Source organism: Papio anubis, chromosome 10 (genome assembly GCF_008728515.1).
Source record: "Papio anubis isolate 15944 chromosome 10, Panubis1.0, whole genome shotgun sequence".
NCBI classification, from domain to species: Eukaryota; Metazoa; Chordata; class Mammalia; order Primates; family Cercopithecidae; genus Papio; species Papio anubis.
In genome coordinates, this window is record NC_044985.1 from 95,483,832 (window position 1) to 95,498,265 (window position 14,434).

The 14,434-nt window shown below is 33.8% G+C and overlaps 1 protein-coding gene across 10 annotated transcripts in view; it reads right to left on the reverse strand.

The window, feature by feature from the left end:
* The window catches only part of ERBB4 (erb-b2 receptor tyrosine kinase 4), a 1,175,572-nt gene that overhangs the window by 346,461 nt on the left and 814,677 nt on the right, over window positions 1–14,434 (reverse strand). For all 10 annotated transcript variants that reach the window (XM_021924408.2, XM_021924406.2, XM_021924405.2 and 7 more), the window contains one exon: window positions 1,718–1,836. In XM_021924408.2, the coding sequence (XP_021780100.2) occupies window positions 1,718–1,836 (119 nt within the window). The remainder of the gene's footprint in view (window positions 1–1,717; window positions 1,837–14,434) is intronic.

Consider the following 14,434-nt stretch of genomic DNA (forward strand, 5'->3'; position numbering starts at 1 on the left):
GATGAACTAATTCTTTTAATTGAGAAATTAAGCCTTTTTAGGAATAATTAAGGCCTTGGAAAGCAAGCTAACATAAACTCAAGCTATGATTTACATTTAATCATAAATAGTACATATGGTTATTAATAAGCATTAATTTATTCTGTTTCCTCAAAACATTTGCTTCATCAATTGTTGTTTTAGCAAGCACTTTATCATAAACATGACAATCCCCTGATGATGGTCTACTAGATGCATAATCAGAACAAGACTTACTGATGATACATTATTCACTAAGATGACACATTCTAGGAAGAATCTATTAAAAACCAATCTAGAAAACTCAGTAAGTTTTAATTTATGGCTATAAAACTTCATGTGTCCTTATAATTGCTTTACTAACATATTTTATGCAATGTTGTACACAGATTGCTTGGGAACAAAGGAATATAAGCCAGAGGAATAAAACAAATTTAGCTTTGCAACAGCATACAAAACAATGTAACTTATACCAAGGCCTTAGTCTGGCATTCTTGAACATTCTGTACCAAAAGCCAAAGTGGAATCACTGGACCGTTCCATAAAAGTAATGAAATGATAATATGAAGCTCACTCAGCACCGTGCTTATCATGATAATGGAACCATGAAAAAAATTGCAGTGCAAAACTTCTAAGTTAGAGTTTTTGCTATTGCTGTTTGTTTGTTGTTATTGTTATGGAATTGTTAATGAACCACCTGCAGTGTTCAATGTCTTCAGAATCAAGCTTCCATCCTATGTCTGATGAAAGACAGAGGAAGGTTCTCAGTTCAAGACTTGTTGAGTATCTTCTTTAAATTTGTAACATTTTTATTTCCTTTTCTTCTCCCTCCCTATCCACTTCTGCAATACATATTTTTGTTTCACTATAGGATGAGTGTAGAAGATTATATTCCTTATGGTATTAAGAAAACTAAGAAATTACTGTCTATATCATAAGAGCTTTAATATATAGTTTGCTCATTGCTGGAATTAAGTGTCTTTCTTTTTTTTCTTTTTTAAAAAAAGCTCAATTCTACTACATATGTTTGTTTGCTGGATATTTGAGAGAAAAAAAATTCTGTGTTCATTTTCAACTATATAAACATTTGTGTGTTTTTATGATTTTTAGCTTTAAAATTAAGCCAGTGTTCTAGGTATATGAAATTGAGTTAAATACAACTCAGAATTGCTGAAATGTATGTCAAAGACAAAGAGTACTGTGTCAGGAATATGATATCAAAATATAATTAAAAACTGTCCCTAACAAACTGTTTATAAATCTTAAACTTTTAAAATAATATTCCCTTTAAAAATATAAACTAGAAAATACTGAAACCCATAAATGTATCTTCTGTAGTCTTGAAATTTATATTCAAGAAATAAAACGCAATTGCTCCCACTCACAGAACTCAATGATGCAACCACATAAACAGGTAATCACTTCATTACTGGGAAAGGATGCTATTAGATTATAGAAAGATATCTCAATATGTTCTCCAATGAATCTCATTTGTAATATAAATTATATCAGAAAGATACAATTCATTTAGCAGAAGAGAACAATTCTAGTTAATCAAAAGCCAACCTAGTGAGGGAATGACTTCGAGGAGGGCAGAGCATTTTTCTTAATCCTAAAGTGGCTAAAGTTGATCTTACTGTAATAAAACAAAGATTCAAAAGGAGAGCAGGATAATAAAAGAGAGAAACTGAAGACATACAAAGCAGTCTGTGTCCTTAGGTCCTGAGCAGCCTCCAGCACATTCTCGATGGCAGCAGTCACTGACGTAAGGCCCGTAACATCTGCCGTCACATTGTTCTGCACACACCGTCCTTGTCACTGCAGAAGACAGGGATAGGACCATGATCAAAGTCTGCCACCAAGAGAAACTCATAAGCTGAGTTCTGGAGTGACAGTTTCTCACCCTATCTTTGACTCAGTTCAACAAACATTTAATGAATGAGGTTTGCAACTAGATCAAAATTGTTATACAAAAATCTCCAAAATTAATATACAATTATTTCATGTTTATATTCTTTCTTGTTTCAGCAAATAATTACAATGCTTTATGACGATTATACCACTTAACAAGAAAGAATCCAATATGAAGCAGTGGAGTGTGCCCGTAATCCCAACTACTTGGGAGGCTGAGCAGGAGGATTACTTGAGGCCAGTAGTTCAAGGATGCAGTGGGCTATGACTGCACTGTGAATAGTCACTGCACTCCAGGTTGGGCAGCACAGTAGGTCTCTGTCTCTAAAATTAAAAATAAAGGAAAATTGATAAAACTAAATGAGATATTTGGCAGGCTAGGAAAGGTGAAGTCAATTCATACAATGTGTATAGTAAGGTCCTAACAGAAGGTGGCCCCAGAAATGGGTCTAAGACTTTTAGTAGTCAATGCAGAAAGGGATATATAAATGTTTAGTTAATTCACATAATATTTTACATCAGGAAAGAAGGAAGGGAAGGGAAAGGAAGGAAGGAAAGAAAGAAGGAAGGAAAGAAAACCATTCACAGTAAACACAATAAAAAGTATCATTGATCTTTCTTATTACATACTTCAATCCAAGCTGACAGCATCATATCATGGTATACTTTACTAAAAGCAATGCTAAAGGTTATCCATCAACATTATGGTAATAAGAGACACAATTCTGCTTATCTCACTTATTTCAAAAATATTTTTAGAGTATTTAAGGTATGAATTTTACAGGATATGTATAGTATATCACTTCATGGTTTCTGTATTTCCACTTCAGCCTTGTTTCTTCCTACATTTTTAAACAGCTCTTCTAAGCTTTCTTTGTTGCTGCCTTATCAAGATTCTGCCTCATAAACATTAGCATTCCCCAGACTTGTTCTTGACAATTTTGGGGGGACTATGGGCTCATTCCTGTATAAAAGTCATTCATCTTCTACTTAGCATACTATCTATCAGTAACTGACTTTCAGATCTAGAATTGAGTTCTCTATGGAGCTACAGCATCCATTTGCAGCCGTCTGCAGAAGTCCCCATTTTGATAGCAAGGTGTACAAAACAGAACATAACTCTTCTTCCCACACCCACTACTGAGTGTACTTCTCTTCTACATTCCCTTATCTTAATTAATGGAAGCACCATATATCCAGTAGCTCGCTAGCAATTTGCAATGCATTTTCTGTCTCCTATCCTCTTATCATCACTTCTCATACCTAATAAAATTGCCAAGTATTAGGAATTGTTTTCTAAATATTATTCAGCATTTTCCCTCCTCTCTATTCCAACGTTATTCAAAAGCCTATCTCGAATGATTACATAGTGTTGTAAAAGTTTTCTCAGATCCCATCTTTGCCTTCCAGTTAATCTTCCACAATGCCCTAAAAGTAATGGCTTGAACCTGTAAGACAACGCCTATAAATCAGTGTTAATTCACAGTGTGAAACTTATGACCATCCCTGTACTAAACAATTAAACCTTAAGCAAGGGACAAAAGCCCTCCATAAGTTGACCACATCTCTGCCCTTCCAGGAATCACATTACTCTGTTTCTCACGTACAGCCAGATAGAAATACCACTTGCAATTCAGTTGTGATTCTCATTGCTTCTTCACAAGGCATTTCTCCATGTTGAAACCCTTTCCTAGCCTCTCAGCCTAGGAAATACTTGCCCAAAGCCTTTCCAGACACAGCTCCAAGCTGAGTTATTTTCTCACTCTTGCTTCTGAACAAGCAAGAAGATTAAGTCAATGCAGCAGTCTATGTAGTCTGAAGATCTAGGCTCCAATCCAAAATATATCCATGTGATATGGGCAAGTTATTTAACCATTCTGTATTTTACTTCACCATTTTAAAAGATGGAGTTAGTACCCATCTAATAGAATTGAAGATAAATACACAGGTATAAAGTGCTTTACATGGTCCCTATAAACAGTGTTCATCAACCTAGATATTTTTACTGTACTTATACAATGTATTTTTTTCATATTTGCTTCCACCTCACCCCTACTAACCTATGGGTTTATTGAAGTTTATGTCTTACTTAATTTTTAATCTTCAGTGATTAAACACAGGGTTGGTACTTAATACACAATATAAGTAAATATCCCCTTCAAGTAAATAGGTAAATCATGTATTGCCAACTCAATGGCACTATCTCCTGGGGGCTTAATATATTTATCAGAGAGATAAAAAGGTGTATAGAGTTAAAGAGGTAGGTTGCTAAGAAATATAAAGAGACAAATATTAAAATACTAAGATTTAAATGCTCCTTAAATTTCTACTGTTGATTAGTTCATGATTGCATATTTTTAGTTGGATCCTTTTCCATTGAATTTGATGGTGATATTAATAAAATAATGCACACTATTGAAATATAAAGAATATTCTTCCATTTGATGTGATCTAATTATTCTCTATGTAGTATAATCAACACAAACATCAAATAGAGTTTAAACTAAAATGGCACTTGGACTCACCCTCTGTCATGTTTTTATTTTGTAAAAATAAGGTTACATGCTATTTTTTACCATAAGCTTATAGAAGATTTGGAAAATAATCATGTTTTTATATCTGGATTTGTGAAGGTATATTTTGTATTTGCAATTTTCATTACATTAAACTTCAAAATAAATTATTTCTTCTATTAGTATTCTGGTACAAAATTCTACATAACAAATCTTCTTGGGCTGTCCCTTCACTTAAAGTCTTTGATCAAATCGCACCTTTGTAGTGAAGTCTGCCCCTGTTTAATACTGAATCTTTCCCAATCAACTGACTCCTCATGAACCTTCATCTTCTTTTTTCCCTTTCTCTGCCTTCATCTGCCTTCCTTCCTTCCTGTATTTTGTTACAGCATCAATTACAATCTAACATACTTCACAATTTATTTATTCCATTTATTTTGTTTCTAGATGTATTACTATGTTTGTAACTGGCATTTACATAGTTTTATTTATATTTGATACACACATTATACACATATATATACCCAAAACATTTATATCCTTTCATGAACTCTTCATGTCATACATTATGCTTATATTGATATTTCTACCTTTTAACCAAGTGGTATATTTGTTTAGATGTCCTAATTAGTAATTCATACAATATAAATAAAATTTTTTTAAAGAAAACACTTTTAATTGACAGTTTTATACAGAATAAATTCAAACACAATTCTTCTCTTCCAAATTCAATAAAATGCTTCGATGCATCAACAGTCACTAATTAAAATAGCAGACATATGTTAAATAAATAAATAACTAGATTCGAAAAGTGTTATCACAGGACAGTTTATCAATTTGCTTCTATTTGACAGCTATTGCTCAGCTGGAAAACAATAGCATGGAGTCAACAATCTTATAAGTCACATCATATTTTAATCATAGACAGATGTCTAAGTGTTACTTTTTATTTTTAACTCCATGGTGATTTGAAGTAACTAGACAAAATGTTTCAGTTTCTCTTTATTTATTTACTTTGGCTTTTCCTGCCAAATGAGAAAATTAATGTAGAAAATAATTAAAATAATAAGACAAGTAACCCTGAATTTAGTTTAAAATTATGTATTAAATGTTCATGTTAAAATCATTTCTCTCATTGAGTACACTATTTAAATATGAAAATAATATTATACAAATATAATCCAATGCAGTACAATCTTAGATTCAATAGCAATTATTATACTGTGGAACTTTTAAAATATTTTAAATTATTTAATCATTTGTGTTGAAAAAACTTTAAATTTTTGAAAATAGCAGCTTTTTCCACATAGTATTCAAATATTTCATATTTTTTCATGACATGCTGGTTTCTGATACTATATTCCCTTTCAGAAACATGCAAAAAATTCCTCTAAATTATTATCCAAATGCAGATGCTTTCTACAACTTTTATTTAACATGTTAAAAGGGAATTATGGCTTTTATTATCCAAAATCAGTCTATAATTGATTTATTTCAAAGTAAATTACATTCAACATTTAATATAGGGCTTTTCACCATCAAGATTTTTGCATCCCTTAATTCCAAATGAAAATTCAGTCAGCCTGAAGCATCTGGACACATAAAAGGTAGACAAAAAGAACAAGACAACAAGCTTAATCGCTAAACAGTGATGGCGTTAAAAGGTATTTCATTGTATTATTATGTGCGACTTGTATCAAGAAAGAAAACATTCCCTTTGTACAATTCAAGGCTACATGCAAGACAAGTGGAAGGGCATCTTAGACTAAATTTATTTAGTAGCATTTTTTGGATTAATAAGCATTACTTAATGAGAATAAACTCATAAAATTATAGTCATATTTTATTATGATGGAGACACAAAGCAAAAAACAATTCCTGAAATCAATGAGATAAGTCAGCTTCTGTAGGAACATTAACTTATAATTGCTTTGGTTTTTATTAATACCACCCTTGCTCAAATATTTCATTACATTTTTTTCCTTGTATTTAGTATCCTTTCTATATTGCTTCACTGGGTGCATTAAAATATTTGGGTCCAGTTTTAACTAGCTTATTCATTGATGGTATACACTAAATGTGATTAATATAAAATTTAAAACTGGGACGTTAAACTCCTTATATTCGGGTCAGTAAACTTGACATGGGGAATGTGAATTCATTCAAAACATCCATGAGAATTAGATGGCTAACATTTAAGGAATCAAACATTTTGTGGTAAGCCAATACTACTGAGGAAATATCTATCAAGTCAAAAAATATTAAAAAATTGTTAAGTAGTTTAATCTTATCAGTGTCTAACTAATAAGAACTATGGCTTAATTACTTCTTTCAATATAATGATAACCAATACTGTGATTAAAGTTACTCCCATAGAACAAATTTATTTTACTCGAAGAGGCTTGGCAATTTACTAAGTAAACATTTATTGTTGCTTCCTAGCAACAATAGCAAAAAAGACAAAGATATTCATAAATAATGCAAAAGAGAGCACTGACATCACAGTGACAAAAGATCTCTGTTAGCCCATTAACAATAGAAATAAGGATAAATTTAGGCAAAGTCTTTGTGTCTTTTTACACTCTGACACTTCCTTTTCCTCCCCCATCTCCTTCCTCTTTTCTTATCTCCTATATCTTCTCTCCTTCAGTGCCTTTTGATTCTCTTCATTTCCTCTAGCCAGTGGTTCTGAACTGGGTTGTATATTAGCTCATCTAAGAGTCTTTCAAACTTGAATATTAGAATTCCTCTGTAAGTAAAACTTTTCATTCAGTTGGTATCAGTGGGACCCAAGACTGTTTAATAAGCCCATTTCTATTAAGCTCCCAGATAATGTCTCTTCCTACTCATCTACAGACCCCATATTGAGTAGCAGAATATAGACCATTTGGAAACAACAACAACAACAACAACAAAAAACAATGCCTGAGAATCACCTAGTTCCTATTAAATCAAAATTGTTCGTGATTTTCTAGGAGCTTTGGTAGCTTTAATAAGCTCTTAGGATTCCAATATTCAGTCTAGAGTTGAGAAACTTTATTCTAAGCAGTCGAATGAGAGAAAAAAAATTTAAGTCATTCACACCATTTGATTGACTGACTGATTATTCCTTGTCTGAAACTTAATCACAGTGACTTCTTGTTTTAATTTTCTATTTGTGTTGTAAAGATCTCCATCACTAATTGGCAAGTCAAACAAACAAAAATTGATGTGCAAGTAGATATAGGAAAATTTGGGAGGGAAATGACCTACATTTTCGATGGAAGTATTGCCTCACTGGTTCTGACGACAAACATTAGGGATAAATGAGATACCAGTAGAAAATTTCCCTTCTCTCACCCAGCAGCTGTCTGAGTAACAAGTATCTTGGGGCAATCCCTAATCCATTGCTAAACACATTTTAAAGCATATTTATTTTATTTTTTAAAATTTTATTTCAATTTTTATTCAAAGACTTATACCTCTATGCTGCCTCTTTTCTATTTTTGTTGTCAAAATTTTGACAAATTATGTTCATAAAACATAGCATGTTCATTAACTAGATAATATTTGAATGGAATGTTTTTATTACACTGTTTCCAGTTATATACTTGGAGGTTTGAACTAGAAGAGAGAAATACTTTGGTTACAGTAGAATTGATATAGGTTGGATGTGAGGAAGAATTATTGACTATTAGAGGGATAAAAACAGTGTAATGGGCTTCTTAAGTGTTTATTTGTCAGTATTTTAAAAGAAATCTCTTCTACATGCTTTAGACATCCACTTAATTAAAGATAGGAGGCTTGATGAAATGTTCTCTAGAGGTACCCTCTAGCTCTAAAATTCAATATTTATTCCTATTAATGATGAAATTGTGACTAAAAAACCGAATACTTTGGGTTGTGTAACATATTTTAAGAAAGCTATCATCAACAGGGTACACTTAAAGTGAAACAAATAAAGCTCACAGACCATCCAAGAAGAGGCATTACTTACAGAGTATGCTAAACTGTGGAAAAAATCAGGTTCAATGAAACTAATGCCAAACTATACACTGTTATTAATTCTTCCAAAGGAGAATAATTGAACACATTTGTGTGTCTAGGACCAGGTAGAAGCTAAAAGCTAAACAGAAAGATTTAAAGTAAAGATGTCTGGCCCATCTCCTATATTCTGATTCAGTAAGTCTGGGGAAGATGTCAGAAAATTCATTTTTTTATTTGGAGGCTTATGTTTTTTAGAAGTAGATTTTAAAGGCAATATTTCCAAACTTCTGCTCTAAAACACTGTCTTATTTCTAATGAAAGATTTCCATAGATGGAAAGGTAGAGTCAGAGCTGGGTTGGTCTTAAACTAGAATGCCCTTTCCTATCTCATAGTAAATCACAGAAGAAATCAGTCAAAAATTGTTGCTTCACAGAGTAAGGCTTCATCATAAGCCTAGATCCTAATTTTCACAGGAAAATAATTTTGTACTTTAAGGATTTTTCAATTCTTTTAACCAGCTACAATGTATGATCTAACGTATTTAAAAAGGCTCTCAGAAAATTTTTATTTTCTTTTTGAAAAAAAAAAAAATAGACCTAGAAAAATAGAATTATCAGAAAGTATCTGGGCTTCTAAATGACCACAATCATACACATTTTCACAACACAAAATAAAATAAAACTAATTTTCTTTTATTCCTAATTCCTAATTGGTTTGGTGATAGCTACTCTAAATGAACTAACCAGGCCATACCATGAAGTATATACTCCACAGGTAAAATAACCGTTTAATCCAAAATGCAATAACCTCTGTAGTTCCCCTGGAAAACATAGCGAATATCTGTACAGTCCCTCCTGAAATTGACATTCAGAGTCAGTTAATAAAAGTAGGGCCAGGCCCGGCGCAGTGGCTCATGCCCGTAATCCCAGAGCTTTGGAATGCCGAGGCAGATGGATCACGAGGTCACGAGTGACCAGCCCGACCAACATCATGAGACCCCATCTCTACTAAAAAAGGAACCCCGTCTCTACCAAAAAAATACAAAAAATAACCGGGCGTGGTGACGTGCCTGTAATCCCAGCTACTCAGGAGGCGGAGGCAGGAGAATCGCTTGAACCCGGGAGGCGGAGGTTGCAGTAAACCGAGATCACGTCATTGCACTCCAGCCTGCGTGACTGAGTGAGATTCCGTATCAAAAAACAAAAAACAAACACACAAAAAGAGTAGGCCCATATTTTGGCAGCTACTAATCAGGTTTGACCTGATGAATCCCTGGTGACCCATGGACTATGACATGATAATATTGCTAGTTGTGCCAGAGAGGTAAGGGATTCTGTTTAATCCATTCTTTATCACCACCTGCTTTATTCATTTATTTAATGAAGTTTTATTCAACCTGTTTTATAAAGACATGATCAATGATTCATTGAGGGACCTTAAAGCTGATTTTAAACCACACACTTGGTCACCAGGGAAATTCTCCCTTCTTAGTAGGCTATTAGCATCTCCACAGTTTGTCAGTCAAGATTCAAAAAACAATATTGCCTTGTTACATTAACTATAAAAATATTCTTGAGAGAGAGTGTGAGTTATTTTGCATATTCCTCACAGGCCTGTAGATACTGATTTCAAAGCAATGAAGGAAGAGTATGAATCTGCATAAGAATACCGTATCATTTTTTAAGAATATTTTTCAAATTTAGAACTGAGGTCTGCACCTTACAATCTGCCAATAAATGATAGGTTGCAGATAAAGTAGTGAAAAAAATCGTAATAATTATATCATAGATCTTTCACACACCAAGAAATATGGAAAAGTTGGTATTCAAATTTTTAAAATCACTGTGCATTATAACAGACATCTCCACATCTAACCTGATAGAAAAACAAACAAAAACAATGACAACAAAAATTACTTTCTTTCTTTTGCTTATTCTAATTCCCTATCCAAAATGCTAGTAGAGGAAAATAAATATAATCTCTCTCTCACTCAATATACATCTGAATGAGTTTCTTTCTCTCAGTGGTAAAAAAAAAAGGATGCCAATTTTGCAATGAAAATACCCACAGAAGGGCCAGGAGCAGTGGCTCACACCTACACACCCAGCATTTGGGAGGCAGAGGCAGGCGGATCACTTGAGGCTAGGAGTTCAAGACCAGCCTGGCCAACATGGAGAAACCCGGTCTCTACTAAAAATACAAAAATTAGCCAGGCAGAGGCAGGGGAATCTCTTGAACCCAGGAAGCTGACATTGCAGTGAGCCGAGATCACGCCACTGCCATCCAGCCTGGGCCATGCAGCAGAAAATATTTAAAATTTTTTGAGAAAAATAATAAATATTTTAAAATTTTGTCTCAAAAATGTTTTTAAAAATTGAAAGTACTCAAAGAATGTTAAGATTTAAAAAGAGCATCATATTAGGTAAACAATGAACAAATATCTGTTGAACCAATAAATACTATCTAGTCCAAATTTCTCATTTTATTGATGAGAAAATTAAAACAGAAATAAACTTACTTGTTTATGAGCAAATCTAAAGTAATGTTCAGACATCTCTAAGAAATATCACTACTTCTTCAGAGTATTCCAAGAAGTTTCTAGTTTTGATGAGGGTGAAGAATTGGGCAAACTATTAGTGGGTGTATAAATTGATACATGGTTTTTTGAAGACTAATTTGTCTCTATCAAATTTATGTATGTAAATTCACATGTCACCAAGTAGTTCTATTTCTAGAAATCTGACTTACAAAAGAATGTGCATCTGTGGACAAATATGTATATAAAAATGTTCATTAGTTGTAACTGAGAATAATACAATGTAACCTAAATGTCCACTAATAAGGAATAGCTTAAGTAAATTATTGTACAACCATAACTTGGGAAATAGCTATAGCATTAAATAAATAAATAAATAAATAAATAAATAAGAAAAGCTGGGCGCGGTGGCTCACGCCTGTAATCCCAGCACTTCGGAAGGCCAAGGCGGGCGGATCACAAGGTCAGGAGATGGAGACCATCCTGGCTAACACGGTGAAACCCCGTCTCTACTGAAAATAGAAAAAATATTAGCCGGGCGTGGTGGCAGGCGCCTGTAGTCCCAGCTACTCGGGAGGCTGAGGCAGGAGAATGGCGTGAACCCGGGAGGCGGAGCTTGCAGTGAACCGAGATCGCGCCACTGCACTCCAGCCTGGGTAACAGAGCGAGATTCCGTCTCAAAAAAAAAAAAAAAAAGAAAAGAAAAGAAAAAAAGAAAAAGAAAAAAAGAATGAGATTGGTCTCTATGTACTGAAATGAAAGGATTTTAAAAATATAATGTGCAGTGAAACAAAAGTAAGTGATAGAAGAATTAGAAGAATAGATATGGCATACCCATTTTTGTAAAACACACAAAACAAAATCCCACAATTTTTATGTGCTTATGTGTATATGTAAATATAAGTACACACATATATACCAAATATTACCATAAAGTAATCACTTTATAAAAAAATGTAGGTTGAGGGAAGCATATTTACTGATGGGAAGGCATTATTACTTTTAGCTTTATGAACTGAATATCACATGAATTAAAACAAAAACCTATACTAAAATAACCTGTGCATTTGGCAGAGCAAGTTCATTATCCCAGTGTTACAAATGAAGAAGTTAACATTTAAAAACTAGCTTATCCCAGGTCAAATGATAAGTTATTATCAAAGTGGAGTTTAAAATTAGTTTTGACTCTTATATGTCTTCATTTATATGTTTTCATTAAGTTAAGAGTCACAAATAGTAGGTGTATAAATGTAAAAATCAAAAGGACTAAAAGGGGAGAGGAAGATAGTTTCAGAAACTGTTTTAAATGCAACACCAAACAGCTAAAGTGATCAAACACGTGTCTATATTACGTCTCTGAAAAACAGCTTGGCTGAGGCTATTTTAACTAACATGACTATGAGTGATGATAATGAAAACTAAGATATTACTCAAATACTCTTTAAATCTCAGACCCAGAGAGGGCCAACACTGAAGTCTATACCTCAGAAAAAGAGACTTTTAGAGGAAACCACTTAAAAGAGTTATACCACAAGCATATTTTGAGTATATACAGAAGGATATGTTTAATATGTTTAGTTTTTCTCCTCGTAGAACACGTTTGGGATTATCTTCTTAAAAAAGACAATCAGGGCTGGGCGCGGTGGCTCAGGCCTGTAATCCCAGCACTTTGGGAGACCGAGGCAGGTGGATCACGAGGTCAGGAGTTTGAGACCATCCTGGCTAACACGGTGAAACCCCATCTCTACTAAAAATACAAAAAATTAGCCGGGCATGGTGGCGGGTGCCTGTAGTCCCAGCCACTCAGGAGGCTGCGGCAGGAGAACGGCGTGAACCCAGGGGACAGAGCTTGCAGTGAGCCGAGGTCACACCACTGCACTCCAGTCTGGGATACAGAGTGAGACTCCGTCTCAAAAAAAAAAAAAAAAAAAAAAAAAAGAAAAGAAAAAAAATAAAAAAATTAAAAAAAAGACAATCAGGCCAAGCAGAGTGGCTCATGTCTGTAATTCCAGCACTTTGGGAGGCTGAGGCAGGAGGATCTCTTGAGCTCAGGCATTCGAGACTAGCCTAGCTAACATAATGAGACCTTGTCCCTACCAAAAAGAAAAAAGAAAAACAAAATAGCCAGGCATTGTGGTGTGCATCTGTAGTCCTAGCTGCTTAGGGGGCTGAGGCAGGAGGATCTCTTGAGCCCAGGAGTTCAAGGCTACAGTGAGCTATGATTGTGCTTCTGTGCTCTAGCCTGGGCAACACAGCGAGACTCTGTCTCAAAAAAAGAAGAAGAAGAAAGAAAAAAGATACATCCTCCTACGAGTCAAATAATGCACTTTTGTAGCGTTTTTCAAACTTTTATTGAAACATAAATCACGATTTACATACAAATAACATTGTATTATGGCTTAGTACACACATACTTGATGAAATGTTTTGAGGAATAATATTGAGTCTAATCAATGCAAGAGCATTTTGATACTGCCTTTTCTATTTGATTCTAATCTGGTCAATTTCATTCCAATCTATCCTATTTCAATAAAAATGTATTGTTGGGCAGGGTGCACTGAAGTGATTTTATAATCTACTAACAAGTTGCAACCAGCAATCTGAAAGCATTGCCTTATTGCATGAACAAAGGTCAAATTAAGAAATCAGAGAAACCAATCTCTGTGCTTTTCTTATACATGTGCAGCAAATTAGCCTTCTAATGAATTGAGGAATTTAGAGTCACTGGTGATAAAATTTCTTTTTTCTGTAGTTTTAGGATCCCAGAGGATATGGAAAATCACTGCACAATACAGTCTGCCATAATGCCTTGTCTTCAGAATTGTGCCGTTGAGACTGACCATTCTCAGAGGTTTGTGCTTTTTATTCCCACCATCATTACTGGAAATTTGGGATCGTTCAGTCTGAATTTCTCCTACATGGCAGTATATTAAAATGTGGGCCAATGCGAAACAACTTTTTAGATCCTCTGCAAGCAATGTATTTATAGAAAATAATATAATCTATAGACATTAAAGCTTTTATGCATGATTAATATATTGATAAAAATTATAATCCCTCTGATCAGGACAAAAGTTCAGAAATCCTCAAAATTTACCAAAAAAAAGTCATGTCACAATAAAGAGGGTATTACTTATTATATTTGTTGTTACTTCCTTTCTTAAAATTCTGAAATTATATATGCAGTACCTATTTTCAGAGAAATATAATTAACTACAAATATGTAGAATTAAAGACAATTTGTTTGTTCTCTTACAACAGCAATAACAACCAATGTCAACTTTTGAGTCTCTATGAATGCTTGACATCCCTGTTATGGTTCCACACTAGTATGAGAGTTAAGAAAACACAAAACACACAATCAAAAGTAACGCAAAATAACGCAGATCTTTATAATTTTCAAATCCAAGAAGGGGACACAATCTCCCTTCCTGACTCCAAAAAATTATCCCATCAATCTACATTTCTCTACATGCAGAAATCTCTTAT